The sequence below is a fragment of the Molothrus aeneus genome, chromosome 11 (genome assembly GCF_037042795.1).
Source record: "Molothrus aeneus isolate 106 chromosome 11, BPBGC_Maene_1.0, whole genome shotgun sequence".
In the NCBI taxonomy this organism is placed as follows: Eukaryota; Metazoa; Chordata; class Aves; order Passeriformes; family Icteridae; genus Molothrus; species Molothrus aeneus.
In genome coordinates this window covers 20,082,272-20,100,218 of record NC_089656.1, presented here as the reverse complement: position 1 = coordinate 20,100,218, position 17,947 = coordinate 20,082,272, and the positions used below count along the sequence as shown (strand labels likewise).

General features: G+C 53.9%; 1 protein-coding gene across 5 annotated transcripts in view; it reads right to left on the bottom strand.

Annotated features, from left to right (window-relative positions):
* The window catches only part of ACSF3 (acyl-CoA synthetase family member 3), a 54,355-nt gene extending 37,010 nt beyond the window's left edge, over positions 1-17,345 (bottom strand). For 2 of the 5 annotated variants that reach the window (XM_066557410.1, XM_066557411.1), the window contains exons 1-5: positions 17,040-17,203; positions 14,092-14,822; positions 12,537-12,692; positions 2,814-2,968; positions 2,247-2,392 (exon numbers count right to left, since the gene is read on the bottom strand). In XM_066557410.1, the coding sequence (XP_066413507.1) occupies positions 2,247-2,392; positions 2,814-2,968; positions 12,537-12,692; positions 14,092-14,822; positions 17,040-17,106 (1,255 nt within the window). In that variant the 5' untranslated portion in view covers positions 17,107-17,203. Of the gene's footprint in view, positions 1-2,246; positions 2,393-2,813; positions 2,969-12,536; positions 12,693-14,091; positions 14,823-17,039; positions 17,212-17,327 lie in introns of those variants that run through there. The other 3 variants (XR_010784307.1, XM_066557412.1, XM_066557413.1) reach the window with 3 other exon arrangements.
* Between the last annotated feature and the right edge of the window lie 602 nt (positions 17,346-17,947).

Sequence of the window (17,947 nt, the reverse complement as noted above, 5' to 3'; positions counted from 1 at the left end):
TGCCTGCCCCTTCAGACCTGTGCTGTGGGTGGAGAGTGGGGACACACTGCTGAGGACACTGCTGGGGACACGGCAGGATGGGCAGGGTCCAAGGACTCCACCTTTCTCCTGCCACACCAAGTGCCTGCAAGAGGGCAAGGGGAGCCCCGGGATCTCTCCTCAGAGGCTCATGAATCACAGAATGGTTTGGAAGGACCTTAAAGCTCATTTCATTACACCCCCCGCCATGGGCAGGGACACCTTCTACTATCCCAGGCTGCTCCAAGCCCTGTCCAGCCTGGCCTTGGGCACTGCCAGGGATCCAGGGGCAGCCACAGCTGCTCTGGGCACCCAGAGAAGGGCCTCAGCACCCTCACATCCAAGAATTTCTTACTAATATCTAATCTAAACCTAAAGTTAATTGTGAAGCCATTCCCCCTTGTCTTGTCACTCCAGGCCCTTGTCCAAAGTCCCTCTCCATCTTCCTTGTAGGTCCTTTCAGGAACTGGAAGGCCACAATTAAGTCACCCCAAAGCCCTCTCTTCTCTAGGCTGAACAATGCCAATTCTCTCAGCAGAGCTGCTCCATCCCTCTGACCCTCCTGGTGCCTCCTCTGGGCTCACTCCAACAGGTCAGAGCATGTGCTGCTCCCAGTCCAGGAGAGATCCTCTGGCAGATGTCCCCTGTTCCCAGCCCACCATCAGCTGCCTCTGGGATCTCTGTGGTACCTGGTGACCTCCTACCCAGCCTCTAACAGGGCACTAGATCAAAAGCTCTTTCACAGCTCCAGTAAATTATGCCTCAGCTTCACCCATCTGCTTCCCAGCTGACACTTCCTGAAATAAATTAATCAAGCCTATTCAATTATAGCCTCATTTCTGAACGGCTTCTTGCTGATCCCCACCTTTGTGAGACACTTCTCTCCCCTCTGGGGGCTGCACCAGCCCCTGGATGGGGCTGGAGTGACAGTCCCCAGCCCCTCTGCTCTGGCTGCACAAGAGGGTTTGTGCCCACGTCCCCTGCAGACCCCAGGATCCACAGGGATGATGCCTCAGGAGCCCTCAGGAGCACAGCCACCAGCTCTGGGGCAGGAGCTGCCCTTCTTGGTGCCAGCTTGTGCACTGCCATGCTACTTGCAGTCTTATTCCTTTTCTCTTTTAGTCCTCTGGGAAATTTCTGGAGTCTCCACTCCTTTTGCCTCATGAAAATCAGTAAAAAGCAAATATAACCCAGGGACAGTGCAATGATCCCTGCCCTCTCACCCTGGGGTGTGGGGCTCACACACAGCTCGAGCTCCTGCAGATGGGAGTCTTGTTTTTCCTGCCTGCCTCCTCTCCTGCCTGCTGGAGGGAGATAAATCTGGCTGAGGTGGGGTGAGGGAATGACAGTTACCCTGCAAAAGTAAAACAGAGTTTGTGTTTCAAGCTGTTCTCAGCCTGAGGAGTCAATGAGGGGGAGTTTTGGCTTCTCCTCTCCCTGTGCCACCCCTGCAGGACCCAGCTCCTGCATCCCATGGGATTGGGGTGCTGTGGGAAGCTGTGACACCCAGGACCCCCTCTGGGGTAACACCAGTTCCCCAGGAGGCTGCATATGGTGCCATGCCTGCACAGACAGCCTGTGGGGAGGCAGGTGGCACAGGGTGGGCACACAGATGGCCACACTCCAACCACAGGGAGAGTGGGGGCATTTCACATTTGCAATGTCTCAGATCAATTTATTTCTAGGTTCCAGAAAGTACAGCTATGGAGAGGAATCACAAAGTGTAGCTCAGAGAAGGGGGGGAAAGACAAGGAGAGAACAGGCCCAGAGTGTACAGCGAGGTGTGACAATTTTGAATTCCTGAAGAGGCAAGAAACAGGCACTAAAATAAGAGTGAGCAGACGTCCTATTTTGAGTGTTCAGCACTGATGGGTTGGACAAGCACTGCTGTGTGGAGAATCCTGTGTGACACCACCCAGAAATACAACTCCAGGCAGCAGGAGCTGAAGAAACACTCCCTCAGTTCACTAAGATTTTGGAAGCAACAGAGCATCAGTCTGGAGTGTGCCAGCCTGGTCAGGGCAGTGGACACCAGTGCCAGCTCTGCACACACAGCTTTGATCCCTGGGCAACCCAGCAGCCCCTCCCCACACATCCACGTCCTGAATCCCCAGTGCCAATTCCCAGCAGCCTTGCTCCTAGCATGGCCTCTCCTCACCCATGTGCACAGAACACCCCAGAGCACTCCCAGCAAAGGCCTCCACACAGGGGCACCCCGGGACTCCTACCTGGGACACGGACTCCATGCAAAGGGTTAGAAAGCGCCATCCCAATCTCAGTCATCCCATACCTCTCCAGCAAGGTGTGCCCCGTGATGCTCTTCCACTTCTCCAGGACAGGCACAGGCAGGGCTGCTGAGCCTGACACCATTAACCTGCACAGGGAAAGGCCAGGTAAGACAGTATCTGAGAGCACCTTTGCTCCAGGGAATTTGCAGTCTGACACAGGGGCACAAACAGCTCTGCGTAAAACCTGCAGCCCCAAAATCCTTTTAACCAGCACCAAAGATGTTCCTTACATTCTCAGCCTGATATGGGGCTTAAGTAAACCAGGACAGCCTCTTACAAGAGATCTTGGAGCACAAGCCTGGGCTGCAGGACAAAGCCCTCAGCCATGTGTTACACAGGGTGACACACAACGAGCCCCTTCTGGCTCTCCCGTGCAAGAATGACTCATAATTAAATAATGTCACCCTTGTTCCTGTCACAGAGCCACCAAAGCACAACAGCCAGCACTGAAAGAGGTGATGCTGAAAGGAAAACCCGGAGCACCCAGCGAGCCAGCAGCTCACCCACCTGATGTTCTCCTGGCAATAGGCACGCACAAAATCCTGCACCTGGGGCTGGGTGAAATGCTCATCATAATATTCCATCAGCTTGGCATAGATGGTGGGCACTGCCATGAACACATTGACACGGGGAGCTTGGGAGCTCAGGAGCTTCTTCCACACCTAGGAAGGAAGGGAACACACAGGGATGAAAATACACCTTTGCTATCCAAGATTTCTTGGGAGTACAGCTGGAAGCTGTTGTGTGCCCCAATCCCTGCCCAAAACAAGATCCCAACTTTCATCATGCCCTTATTTCCCAAGGCACAACGTTCATCTCTCATCCCACCAGTGGATCCCCCACCCACCATCACTCTTGAGATGATGGAAATGGCATTTGTCAGTCCTGTCATGTTGCAGCCAAGAATTTGCTCACAGAGATGGAAGCCTGTGGCAGAATCAGCTCATTCCCCTATCATGCACAGTTCTTCAAAGGCTGCACACAGCCACCAGTTTTCCAAAGTATGGGAGCTCTTCTTTGGAAAGACACAGCTCACACCTGATACACAACACACAGCTTGGAGCCCATGGACTTCAGCCTCTGAGGCAAAGCTGGGAAGAGGGAGATCAGGCACTGGGAGTGAGACTTCATGAAAATGGTGAGGTGCTGTGAGAGAGCCGTGTCCTGGCAAGCTCAGAGGAGCCATCAGAATGCACAGGTAAAGCAGGGGCAGCAGGAGACAGCAGCAGCTTTTCAGGACGGCCACCACCCCAACCACACTCTTCCTGAGAGGAATGTTCCCTGTGGGAATAATGTTCTTCAGCTGCAACTCCTGCTGACCTGTGGGAACCATGAATGGGGGCAAATTCCAGCAACCCCCCATTCATAGGGGGGTTCACCCCCATTCACCTCAGTGAGCCATGGCTCAGAGGCACACAATCACACCTGAGCCCACTGCTCCACACCTCAGCACTGTCCCTGCCAGGTAAGCTCTTCCCAATGCAGGAGGGAAGCAAAGCCATCAATAAATCAGAGCCCTCTGTCCCCGTGCTCTGTCCCTGCCCCCGGTGACAAACGCGTTCCCTAACAGCTCCTGACACCGAGCGCTGCCCGGCACGCTCAGCTGCACACGAGCCAGGCCTTGATTGAAGGTGAGCCAGGGATTCTCCTTCATGCTGTCACTCTGCCCCTTCCCTCCGTTCTGCTCGCTCTGCTCCCTTTCATCCCTTTCTCCTCCCCCCGCAGCTCACACTCCGCTGCTCCAGAACAATCAGCTCCTAAAAAACCCTTCCAGCACCGGGGGGTTGTGGTTAACAGAGCAGGACACGTCCACAGAAGCACTGTCCCACCCTACAGCAGGGAGCTCACGCTGCCCCCAGCCCAGGGCTGGCCCTCGGTGGGGAGAGATGAATGCACAAGGTGTAAAGGCACTGCACACGCCGGCAGGTGGGACAGGAAAGGAAAGCGGAACTGGGATGTGACTTCCTGCACTGATGGGTGATACATCCAGAGAGGGAACATTTCAGTCCCTGCAGAAACCCCCCTACCAGCCAGATTAGGTAAAATTGCATTTACAGGGTCTCACCTCCCCTGTGTTTGAACTGATGCCTTGAGAGGCCGGTCTGGAACAGAGACCAGACAGAGCTAAATGGACAATAGAGGTATTTACTGAAAGGCCTTTACAGGACACACCTTGGGCAGCACAAGAGCCTGGCCAGGGCTACACCCAGGCTAAATCCAAGATGGATCCCACTCACAAGTTTTTACACTTTTATAAGTTTAGTTCATCTACACATTGGGTTCAATTGCCCAATTACAGCTCCAGGTCATGAAGTCTCAAGCCCCTGCCTTGCTCCCTTCCCTTCACAGCTGTTTGTGCATTATGGGAAAGGTTGTCCTTGATTTTCCAGCTGGGCAGGGATTGTTTTGTCCAACCACCCTGTGAGGAGACCCTACTAACACCTCATTGGAAATTTCAGAGTTACACACCAGGCAGCAGAGAACCTGAAAAATAGAAAAGCTAAAACCCACGGCATCATTTCCCAGCCCCTTTTCCCCCAGTACCTTTCCCATTCTAGGCAGCAGGGTGGAGAAGGATCTCTCCAAAGCCAGGGTTGGATGATCTGCCCTCCTCAGCCTGGTGCTCCCCAGAGCCATTGCTGTGGGCAGGGAAGGATGGCAAGTAGGGACAGGACTGTGCTGAGGGGATTGAAGGGAAACAGATGCTCAGGGGTTGTTCAATCCTTGCTGTGTGATTTTGTTTTGCCTTCCCGAGTCCTGAGCAGCTGTGGGAGCGCAGGCAGACTTCCAGTCTGGACATGCAGCCAGACTTTGGATCTGAAAAACCCCAAACCCATCCAAACAGAGCAAGTCTCCCTTGCACCCCAGAGTCCCCTCTCCCTACATGCCAGCTCAACTCCTGCCTCAGATAAAATCCTGTACTGCAGCCACAGGAGCAGCTTTTCCATGTCAGTCCTGCTCACCCAGCAACAGCCCCTTCCTGAGGATAAGCAGTTGCCTTTGGATTTGTGCCACCAGCTGCTGGGGTGATCTGCTGACAGCCAAACCTCTCCACCTGCTCTGCTCCTGCTCAGCCAAATCTGGATCCTTCCCATGTGTTTCAGCAGGACTGAGCCGTGGTACAAAGCTGGCAGCTCCGAGTGCTCCAAGCTGGCCGGAGGGCTTGGCACTGCCCAGCCAGCTGGAGCAGCTATTCCTGGCTTCCAACTGCAACTGCAGGCTTTGAGAGAAGGATCTGGGAAAGCCTTGTTACCTGGCACTAATCAATCAACCCCGGGCAAGGCCCCAGCTTTGTCCTTGCAGCACCTGGCACCCTCTGACAGCTCCAGCTTGGAGCAGCACCGTCCCTGCCCCCTGGGTTATCCCCTTGTCACTGTCACTATGTTCATTCCCTGTGCACAGGGCACTGGCAGCCCAATGCCCCGTTTTGTTGTGCTCACCTGATACCTCCAAGTGCTTTTAAAAAGCCATGGATTTGGGAATCAAACATGGCACCACGTGCCGGGGCTGCCAGGCTCTGCAAAGAAGGGGAGCTGCAGCCTTCCCATGGAATATGCTCAGGAGATGGATCAAGATTCCTTTTAAGATAACCAAGGGTTAGAAACAAAAAGTTTCTCACTGCAAGAAAGCAAGAGTGGATAGAGCTTCCCACCAGCAATAACAGCAGAGAATGCTTCAGGTCAGGGCTGCCTGTGCCAGCAGAGAAGTGGGAGACCTAATGTTCCCAAGAGCCTTCCTGTCAGCATGACATTCCTGATTTTCCTCCCCTCCCACTGCTCAAAAGCATATCATGAGCTGGCCAGTGGGATTTTGCCATCATTAAAGGAAAAAAAAAAGGAGAAAATGACACCAGTGGGTACAAAACAAGCACAGCAAGGCACAGCTGGGAGATTTTTCCCACGTATTTTTCCCAGCACACAGTTGGTGAGTGAGGATGGTCAGTCCATACAGCAACCTTCCCAACCAGCCTCCAGACCTGCTAAGATCACCTGAAGGAAGAGATGTGAGCACAGAGGAGAAAAGGCAACATTTCCCTTTAAAGAGGGAGATGTACAATGCCCCAAACCAGCCAGAAACACCAAACCCAATACCTGGGCTTCTTCTCATGCAAAAGGAGAAGAAACAGTGGCAAACTCAGTTATGTGCTAAACCATTTAAGATTTTGGCTGATAGAAGATTCCCAAAACCAGCCAGAAGAACTACAAGCTGTAAAGGAAGCAAATATCAGCATGGATGCATGGATTTTTCCATCAGCCCACAATGGATCACAGCCAGCCTGTGGTGCAGCCTCTATTGACAGACACAACAGCTCCTCTCTTCTACAAAATTATTGTGCCATTTTCAGTTGTAATTGAATCTTTTCAAACCTTTTCAACAATAACAATGCCTCTAATGCAAGGTTAACTCAGCCCTTTACTTCCCTCTTGCTCGGGGAGATGGGTCTGTGTTTAGCACTGACTGCTGCCATGTGGGAAGCACCATCGAGGAAAAGGGATGCCGGTGATTTTTGGAATGTCTGTGGGAGCAACAGGGCTGTGGCCAAAGCAGCTGCTTCTTTGGTGAGGTCCTGTGCCAAACACAAGGGTGGGAAGCTCCTGTAACTCAACAGCAGCAGCCAAGGGACTGCAGGACCACGCACACACATCCAACACCAAATTATCCCAGAAAAGCAGATGGGCACATGAGGTAGGAGAGCACCGAGGGGAGCTCTGCTCTCTCCCAGGGACTGAGGCTCCAACACTTCACGACCAATATGCAGAGAGGGAGAAACATTCTTCTCTTCAAAGAGAAATCAGGCCCTCGGTGGCTTCGTCTCATGTTTGTTATAACCCCAAACTGTTTGTGCTCTGTGCGACTCTGGTTTTAATCATTTATTCATCAGCACAGTTTGATGGCCCCTCTGCATTCCAGGCTGAAGCTTTTAAACCCTTCCTATGCTGGAGGCATACTGAAAGGAGCAAGTGCTTTCCCTGGGACCTGGAAATATAAGTAAATATGACAGGCTCTGGTTCCATTTTTTATATTTCCCCACACACATCAAAAGCCATTACTTGGGAACAGATGCTGAGGACAGACGGCAGATCTGGGGAGATGGGAAAGAAAACCTCTAACTTTTTAAAGCCAGGTCTGTGAGAAGTGATCAAACATAATCCATTCACTAGTGACCTGCTCCTCCCTCCACCGACTCCTCTTTGAGTCTGAAATAAAATTACTCCTCTGAAGCCTCCCATTAACAGATGAAAAGACTTTCAGCCTCTCTCCAGCTGAAACTGGATGGGGGCCGCGATCCCCAGCGTGCCTGGGTACTGGAGCTCAGGCTCCTCTACTTGGATTTGCTTTTCTTTTAAAAATAAACCAAAAGAGCTGCCCAGAGTGATATTTGCAGAAGTGACAGATCCAGGGGAGAGGCTCGGTGCAGTGCACGCTTCTCCTTCCCGGAGGCAACAGCGACTGCCGAGCCCTGGATGTCCCTGTGCAGCCCAGCCAAGGTAGACAGCCCCAGCACCCAGCCCAGCCTGGCTCACACACACCACACCAGTGACAAGGACAAAGTTTGCTCCCAGACACAGCCCTGGCCTTCAGGAATTCAGGGCTGTGAGCACATGATGCAGCAGCACCCTGGAGCAACACCTCCCACTCATCCTGTGCCAGGCCTGCAGCTCCCTCCTACCATGGGGACAAGGTGCCACGGGGGACAGGACACCAGGGAAAGCTTGTCCTGAATCACACACCACCTCTGGGCACCCAGCATTCCTATTTCCCTAGAAAGAAGGATCCAAACAAGATTATTTTGATGGCTTTGAGTGTGACATTGTAAAACAGGGCATGGTTTTTAGAGGGCTTGATCCTTGGAGCACCTTGAGTCAGACACACAGCAAGGCTGGCACTGAAACAGCAGCTCCTGGAACTGCAGGGCAGGAAATCTGCATCTTGGCATATTCATCATGGAAGGGGTTGCAGGGCACAGCCAGGGCTGTCACTGCACAGGCAGCACATCACAGCTCCAAGCAGCCCAGCAGAGCTGAGCGGGCAGCACACGCCACAGCTGGGTCACCCGGAGTGGAGATTTCCATCAGCTTCTCCCATCACTCAGCACTCCAAGTTTCTTCCTTCAGGTTCTTCAGTACTCTTATTTCCCACTCTGCACAAGAGGCTGGAAGACCTCCCAGGATGTGTTCTTGTGTTTATCAATGCAGAGAGCTGACAGGGAACCTTGTGCCATTAGAATACCTTCTCCTCAAGGCAAGACCAGGGGTGTCCAAGGCAGAGAGAAGCTCTTCCTGTTGTTCAAGCCCAAAATGGATCCTCTCTGTCCAAAAACCTCAGCAGAGGATCCTGTAAAACAGGACCTCACCATTTACTCCAAAATGCTCCTGTCCAAGGAGTGCCTGGTCTGGAATGGGGACACCAGGGTGTGACTGTCACAGCAAGCACAGGGGACACTTGGCTTCCCCAAGTCTGTCTCTCTAGACTCACTGACATTTCCACAGAGCAACAGTCCCACCACAGGCTGTGCCTCAACTGATGCAGGGAGGGAGATGGAGGGAGGCAGTCACAGGGAATGGATACTCCAGAGGGTGCTTGGTGATGCTCAGAGCCTTCCAAAAGCACTTGGCCAGGAGAAGAAGGCTCACCCTGCACTCCTTCCTTAACAGAGACTTTCACCTCTTCACCTCTGTCACCAAAGTGCACAAAATTTGTACAACACAGCACCTTTAAAATCTCAACTCCTGGACAAGAAATTCCTACTCCAGCATCTGGGACAGGTCAGCAGCAGCTGAGAAATGCAAACAGGAACAGTGCAGCTGGAAGAGCAAACTCAGCCTGGGAGCAGGTTATGGAGGGAGGATCACACAGGGATGCTGAGGCTGCAGCTTGCTCTGGCTCCAGAGGAGGTTTCTGCCCTCACACTTCTCACCCTTGAAAACCAATGAAACAACAAGCCAGTAACACCACAGCCAGCCATGCCCCACACAGCTGCTGGCAGCACAGCCCTCGGGCTCACTGCTGTTCTCCTGCCTGCTCCACACCCACCTGTGCTGAAGTGTCCCCCCACAGCCATCCCTGCCATTCCCAACCCCAGAAGCACAGACAGGAGCACTGGATGTGCTCCCAGGGGCTCCCTGTGAAGACACTGCACCCCAAGGAGCACGAGCAGCAGGGGACTCGGTACATCACGTACGAGTCGACTAATTCTGGAAACTGAGGGTCCATTTATAAACCCTTTATTAATAAATGATTAATAGATGCAGCCATATTTTTTAATAACTTGCAATAAAAAAATGCTACGAAAAGCTTAAGCAAGACAATCTTAACAGATGGTGTTATAAAGTGAATTATAGCATGTACAGTAGCTAGTGCAGCGTAATGGATGTCCTCATTTAATAAAAAGAATCTGATTTTATGCAGCAACTTTCACGCTTGAGGCACCTCAGCACACTTTAATGAGTTGTCATGGCCTCAGCAGTAGCCACAGACATCAGATGCTGTTTCAGTGAGGGAAAGGATGTTGGTCAGGACACTGTGCTACTCCAAAGTCCTGATTTTTAACCTTTCCTTGGACAACTCCCAAAAACAGACATAAAGGTCTGAAAGCTGCCACCTCCTACCCCTGCACGGCGGGGAACAACAAGCAAGCTGTGGTCTGGGGCTGGGAATGTCTTCTCAGGGAAAAAAAAAAAAAAAAAAGAGCATTATTCCCACCACCAAAACCAGACTGCCATCTGTATCCACGACTATAAGGCACGCCGCAAATTATGTAATTTAATAAACACTGTAATAATAAAGTATTTATTTTGTATAATGAAGTGTTAGTGATTAGAAACCAAACACACATCGGGCGTGCTGCTGCGGTTTCTCTTGAACCTTTGCCAGTATCACTCAAGGCTAAATATGTCTGCAGCAGGTTGAGAGTAAGTTCCTCGCCTTGTTTTGATCAGCCTGTCAAGTGTTTTAGCTGCCAGTCGAGTTTCTTTATATCACACTATAATTGGCTGCTTTCTCAAGGTGCAGCCAAGGAAAAAAAGCACACGGCAAAACTCGGGCTCCTTTGGCAAAATCCTCCACTGCTGCTTTGCTGCAAGCTGATTGCAGTAGCAAAGGGCACTTTGTAAACAGCTGGTGAAAATAGAGTGGAACTGAAAGGCAGCTTGCAATAAACTCCAGGAGAAAGCCTTATTTACCCTCCCGTGCTCGCTTTGGAGTGTCGATCAAACCACTTGCGGCTCCCACGGGAGGCCCTCGGAAAAATAACGGGAATAAAAGAAACCAGAGAAGCAAATGCCGTCCTGCAGAGCCCCCGGGAGCCCCGCCCGGAGCCTGCCGCCCTCCGCGCCCAAGTTCAGCTCCAGGGTCAAGCGGCCGCCCCCGGCGTTGTCCCCGCGTGTCCCTGGTGCCACATCTGGGGAGAGCTTGGATCAGAGCAGGCAGGAGGGGGGTCCCGCTCCCCCACCCCGATCCCATCCCTCAACGTCGGCTCATTGATCCGCAGACGTCGGCAGGGAGCGGAGGAGCACGCAGGGGTGCGAGGGAGCATCAATCACCGGTGGCACAGGATGTGGAGCACCGCGCCCTCCAGAGGCTCCGCTCCAGCCTCTCCGCGCCCGCCCCGCCTCTCAGCGGCACCTCCGGCACAGCCCTGCTGCACCCCCAGCCTCTGGGGTCACCCTAACGGCGGGGAGGACAGTTTGGCAGCAATCACTGGGGTGAAAGAACGGGCGATGGCAGCCAGGGACCGTCCTGCCCTCTACCACAGCATCCTGCCAATTTACTCTGAGAGCGCAGAGCTGCCCCACTGAGATTCAGGGGCTGTCCCCCCAAAAAGGATCAGTGCTCAGGTGTCAGAGCCCCCTGACAGAAAAGGGAAGTGTGCATTTTCTGTGGCTGCTGCTCTGAGAAGCAGAAATGAGCCGTGAAGAATCACCCGGCCCTGCGGTGCCTCCGGTCGTAGCTGGGCCCGCCCTCACCTGGCAGCAGCACAGCCAGAGGCTCCCAGGTGTATCCCACACCTGTGCACTTTGTCCTTCCCATGGGACAAGCCTTCCCAGCACGTGGATAAGCACAGACAGGGAGAGCAGCCCGGGCAGGTACCCAGCACGGGCTCCTTTGGCTTTCCCAGGGAGCTCTGCAGTGACAACAACACCTCTGTTTCCTTTCTGCTCTGAGCAGCAGCAGCACCCGAAAACCCAACTGTCCCTTAACAGTGACACTGCAGACACCACCCAGGACACTGGGACATGTAGATGGACAGTAGGGCTGGGAAATGTAGAACCTGTTCCACCTTCGCTGCTGCCTGTCCCTTCCCCTCTCCCCACAGTGTGCCACTGCTGCAGGGAACAAAGGAGCAGCAGAACACTGGCACTGGTGTTTCCTGGCTCAGATAGAAAACAACATTTTAACAACATCATTCCAGTAAGGTTTCCCTCCTGACACTTTTCCTAAAAGCTGCAAGAAGGTCTGGATCTGGAAACTCACTCTCACATCACTGAGTCCAACCTGACAGCTCTGTTAACTCTTGTTTCTCCACAGAGAAGAGCCACCTCTCCACTTAAGTGACAAAAACCAGGATTTCCCTTACCTGGGCTGCAAGAAACTCAAAAGGCTGTGTTCTGTAAAGCAATACAAAACACTAAGGATGTAGGACTGGAAGGGGAACATTTGGAAGGGGCTGCCCAAAGAGGTGGTGGAAGCCCTACCCCTGGGGATGTCCAAGGAATGACTGGACATGGCACTCAGTGCTCTCAGCTGGGTGACAAAAGTGGGGATTGGTCACAGGGTGGACTTGGTGGCCTTGGAGGTCTTTTCCAGCCTCAGTGTTTTGGGGATTCTGGAAAATGCAAGTCACTAAAGAATTCAGCAAGCAGCATACCACTAACACACAAGAGAAAAACCAGTATTTCCACCATTCCTGGCAGTAAAATAAAATTCACAACTCCAATTCTGGATGGAAACACTCTCAGTGGGCACAGAAGGGTCCACCCACCCCCAGCCAGACCTCAGGGCTGGGAGGGGCAGAGCAGCATTCCCATTCCAACATCACACTCACACCAGCTGCACCCTCTGGAAGGGCACATATACCCCAGGCTGAGCACCCAAGCAATTCCCTTCGCTGTGAACCACCCACAGGCAGTAGCTAAAGGGCTGGAACTCCTTAGGAACTCATTCCCAGAGGTGCTGTGAGTGCACTGCCCGGGTGCTGCTGCTGCTGCTGCTGGGCTCCCCTGGGCTCACCGTGTGCGCGCTGAATTCCGGGAACATGACGCACGTGGCTCCCACCCACAGCGGGCACTGCAGCTTGTTGATCACCCCGTGGACGTGGTGCAGAGGCAGCACGTGCAGGATCACATCCTCCTTCTTCCACTCCCACTTCTCAACCAGCCCCGTGGTCTGCAGGGGAAAACAAACAGCGCGGCCTTAGGGCAGGAGGAAAGATTTTCCCAAGGTATTCCCGAGGTATTCACAAGTTACTCAACCCCCAAATTCCCTGGCAGGAATGCCAAGCCTGGGCACAAAATCTTTCCTTCAGGATCAGCAGGAGAAAAATTCCCACCACAACAGCAGAACACAAGAGGAACACCTTCAGCATGTTGTCAAAATAGGTCTTTAAATCAGCAAAGCCTTTCCTTGTTACTGAGAAGTATCAACAATGATTTTAAGTAGGACATACAAAAATATTAATCTACTGCTGCACATGCAGATTTAGCAGAAATAGTAATCAAAAAGCTAATTTTCCCAGAATTCTGTTGCCATAGTTAGGACACTGATGACATCAGGCTTTTAGCACCTGTAAGGGATAATCAGTAGGAGCAGGAAATTGCTGATAAACAGAAAGTAGGTTTCATGTTAGTAAAAAATTATGAGAGCATCAAGCTTCCAAAACACTCTGCTCTGAAGGGATAATTATCTGAAGGGATAATTATCAGGTTTCTGGGTCAACAATGCCCTTCAGAGCCCAGTGCTGGCAACTGCAAAGCTTATTTCCAGCCACCTAAAAATAAGAAAAGCATCTGAGCAGTGGAATTTGGTCGTGTCTCTCAAAGGAACCCTCTTCCACAGCTTTCAGACTTCCTGCAGAGCAGCACAAAGGATGGGGACTGCTCAGGCCACCCCCCAAATAATCAGCATGCTTGTGAGGGAACAGATTCTTTGCCCAATATAGCCAAGCCCTGGCTCCATCCGTCAAGGCTTTCATTCCTGTCGGGACCCTGCAGGATCTGAGCACCCCGAGCAGCTCTCAGGGCACCCCTGCATTCCCTGCCCTCCTTCCCTAATGGCAGCAGTCTGGCAGTTGCAGGCACTGATAACCAAGTGGTGAGGCAGTCAGCAGGCTTATTCAAACTTTTAATTCCTTTTGGCTCCTAGAGCTAATGGATTTTTTTGCCTTAGGGATACAGAGCTGAATAATGCACAGGCTTCACACAGCACTGGGCTGGGCTAAGATATTTTCCAATTAGGAGCAAAGATTCTCCCCTAGTCAGAGGGCAGAAAAGCAAACTGCAAAGAAATCAGGTTTTTTTACAACAGGTTTCATCCATTCTGCTTTTCAGGAAAGCAGGGAGGAGAATCCACCTGCCTTGGGATGCAGCTGCAGCACAAACAGGCCAAGGCTGAGAGCCTCACATGCTGCTGTGTGCTCACCTTCCAAGCGTAGAGGATTCCAGAGCTGCAGCCCCGCAGCTCTCAGCAGGAATTTGGCAATGGAAAGGTGTTTGCAACCCCAAATCCCCTCCAGATTCCAAGACTTTGTACCTTGGCAGGAGCCTGGCAAGGGGGCAGCAGCACTCACCACAGCCTGCACGTTCTCGTGGGTGCTGAGGACACCCTTGGGCCTCCCCGTGGTCCCGCTGGTGTAGATGATCATGGCTCCTCTGTCCTTCCATGAGGAACAGCTTGGCAAGGGCCCCTCCTCCGTGGCTGCAGGGCTTGTGGATCCACCACCTCCAGAGCTGGGAAGTGGCAGCACAGGGACTCCCAGTTTCTGGGCACTGGGGGTTATTTTCCCCAGGAACTCCTCAGCTGCGATGAGCAGGGCGCTCTGGGAGTCCTGGATCACGTACTCCAACTCAGGCACCGGGTGCTTCCTGTACAGGGGCACCGCTATGGCCCCGCTCATCCACGCAGCCCACTGGGCCACCACGTAGGAGGCATCGTTGGGGCACAGGAAGGAGATCCTCTCCTCCTTCAGGTCCCTGCTGGGGCACTGCAGGACCCTGCAGATCTCCTGCGACAAGCGGAGGCTCCGGCTCAGCAGGTCCCTGTACGTGTGCTCCCCGTTCTGGTCAACGATGGCCACTTTGTCCCCAAAAGCCGGGGCCCTGGTGAACACAGGGGTGATGTCACTGCTGCAGGTGGCCCAGGCTGTGTGCAGAGCCCTGTGGGGACAGTGGGGACAGCCAGCCCTGCTCCCATCCCGTGTGCAGCGGGACAGGTCCCGCAGGAGGCGGCAGAGGGGCCGGCAGCGCTGGGGGAAGAGCAGGGGGAGCAGCATCCTGCCAGCACGGCCGGGCTGGAGCGACTCTGCAGGAAGCAATGATGGCACATCAGCAGGGCAGGGATTACCCAGGGGGTTATTCCCACCCAGGCAAAGTGGCAGCCCTCATTTGAATAATATCCACTGTATTATTTATGTCCCTGCCTCAGAGTGCCACATCCTGGGCAGCCTGAGCATCCCTGGGTCCTGCCACGATGGAACAGGAGCAGAGATCCTTCCCTGCACAGCCCCCAACCCCTAAAACCCAGCTCATTTAAATGATGAACCAGCTTTCACAGAATCCCAGAATGGTTTGGGTTGGAAGGGACCTCAAAGCCCACCCAGTTCCAGCCCCTGACACCTTTTAGTGTCCCAGGCTGCTGGCAGGCAGGGGTGAAATGAGAGGGGTTTTAAGGTCCTTTCCAAGCCGAGCCATTCCACGATTCTGTGAAGAATCCTAAACCCCTTGGTACAGCCTGTGGTACACACCCTCTCCATACAGCAACAGAGAGCAGAGAGGGGAGAGGAGAGGACAGGGCCGTGGCAGGAGAGAGAGGGATTTGCTGCACAGAATCCAATCAGCACCAAAACATCCCCAGAGAGGTTCCATGACAAGAGGAAGCAGCCAAAGGCTGACAAGCTCTCACTCTCCGAGAGCGTCCGTGACACTTCCCTGACGCCGGCAATAACAACCTGATTTTCCCTTTTCTTTTTGATAAATGCCTATTAGTGGAGCAGCTCAGCTCCAAGAGCCTCCCAGCCCAGCTCCCCAGTGTGGGGAGGAGCTGGAACAGAGGGGATCCAGCCCAGCAGCTCCCCAGGGCAGAGCTGATCAGAGCTGAGCTCCCCTAGCTCAGGCTGCACAAGTTTATTTTCCGTGAGCGCTGCGGTCGCTCCCCTGCACCTTCGGAGCATTTCCCCACCCAGACACTGGCCCTGCTCACATCTTCTTTTGCAAATCAACCTCAATTTCTGCTTCTGCAAAACAAGCTGGTGATTTAGGGTGGAAACATCTGGGGGAGCAGAGAGGCTGCAGCCCCAGAGCAGGGTGAGCGTGGGAACTCCCGACATTTGCCACCGGCATGGAAAAAAACAAAGCAGCTCAAGGCAGAGCTCGTGTGACATCTCTGCATTGCTCTGGAGAGCCTGAAATGCAAAAACCCCACCTAACTCTCACCCTAAAGTGAACCTGTGGCCATGGCAAGGTGTTAATGCCCTGAGCATGATGAGGGGCAGCAGCTGGAAGCTGGTTTTGCCCAGGACCAGCGTGGCCAATGCTCTCAGTGCTCTCACTCCTTCAGCTCCTCCAGCTCCTTCCAAAAATCAAATTACCCCGTTCCCAGCAGTCTGTGTTTAATGGAGCAATTCACAGCAGCACCTCCAACCAGGCCTGGGAATGCTGGGTGTTCCAGAGCTGGGCTGCAGACACGTGGGGTAAATCCAGGGGCTGTTTGCCATCCCCTCCTGCTGCTCAGGGATCACTGGTGCCACAAACTCCAGCACAGCACATCTGGAAACAAGATTTGTCCCTGGATCCCACAGGAGGCTGAGGGCAGGGCAGAGATGTGGCTCTGCTGCCTTGGAAGGGAAGGTTCAAATCTCCTGGAAGGCAAAATCCAAACCCTCCTCCTCCTCCTAAGGCTGACGATCTCAAAGCAGCTGGGGGGCTCTCCCCAGCTCCCAGCACAACAAAACCAGTGCAAACTGGGAGCTGACCCACTGCACAGCCCTGGGCACTTTGTGCCAGCCCCCTCTGCATTTTCTGATCATAAAGGGCATAAAATGCATTCCCTGGAGGAAAATGATCCTTGGAGTTACTCTGAGCTGTTCCAAAGTGAGTTATTACAGGAATAATCATGGCTCCAGCTGTGACTGGGTAGCTGCCAGGGTGAGCCTGACCTGCAGGACTCCACCCTTTCCTCATTTACAAGCATGGGAACACAAAGGGATTCCTGGCTGTTTCTACAACAGAGATAAAAATACTGCGTTCTTAGAAAATCATAAAAAGTACTTTATTAGAAAATCATAAAGTAACTAAGGACTTGGAAAAGGCATCAAATAATACCTGAGATGCTGACTGTTCTTCCCTTCTCACAAAACAAAAAACAGGGAAAGGTTTGGATTGGAAAGGACTTTAAAGCCCATCCAGTCCCACCTTCCACTGTCCCAGGCTGCTCCCAGCCCTGTCCAGCCTGGCCTTGGGCACTGCCAGGGATCCAGGGGCAGCCACGGCTGCTCTGGGCACCTGTGCCAGGGCCTCATACCCTCACAGGGCTTTATTCTTCTCTCACTCCGGAGCAGATTCCCCCCTGCAGCCAACTCACGACACATCCCGGAGTAGGAACGGGCACAAACCGCGCGGAGCTTCCGAGGAACCGGGGCCGCCCCGCCGCAGGCCCTGCACCCAGCAGCTACCGCGGGGAACGAGGGCCGGGTCCGAGCACAGCGGGCCGAAGGCAGCGCGCCGCGGCTCGTCCCGGCTTTGGGACATCCCAGGACCGTCCCTGAGCCGCCCCGGCCCCGCCGCCTCCCGCAGCCCCGCGGGGCCTCACCTGCCGCCGGGGGACCGGTCCGGCCGCGAACAGCTCCGGCGGGAACGCGGCGCCGCGACCCGAACGTTCCGCGCACGAACGTTCCACCAGACCGCGCCTGATTTGTGGGGATTTGGCCCCAAAACGCCCACGGGGGCGGGGCCGGGACTCCGCGGGGCTGACTGTGTCTGCAGCCCCCGGAGTGTCACCCTCGGATGGCATGGAGGGCGGGTGTGGAGCTCCAGCTCTGCCCTGTGGATCCTGGGGCCATGGTCCTGGTCTGGGGGATTTGGGGATGTGGAGATTTGGGTGTGTGGGCAGGGGGCAGGCATGGGCTGGGCTCAGGGAACATTCACACATAGGCATCCCAGGGGCGCACAGAGATCCCAGAGATGTAGAGGCACCCAGGGGACACACAGACACTGTGGGGACACACAGCCACCCTGGGGACACACAGCAATGCAGGGCCGCACAGAGCTCCCATGGTGGCACATTGCCCATGCCCCACCAAGCCGAGCTGCCCCGGCTGTGCCCAGCGGGCTGTGAAGCGGCACGGCCGCGGTGACCCCCACCCACCCCCCAGGTGTGTTTCCACCAGGGCTGGGAGTGGAAACGGGGCCGGGATCCCAGCGCTGGGGGAG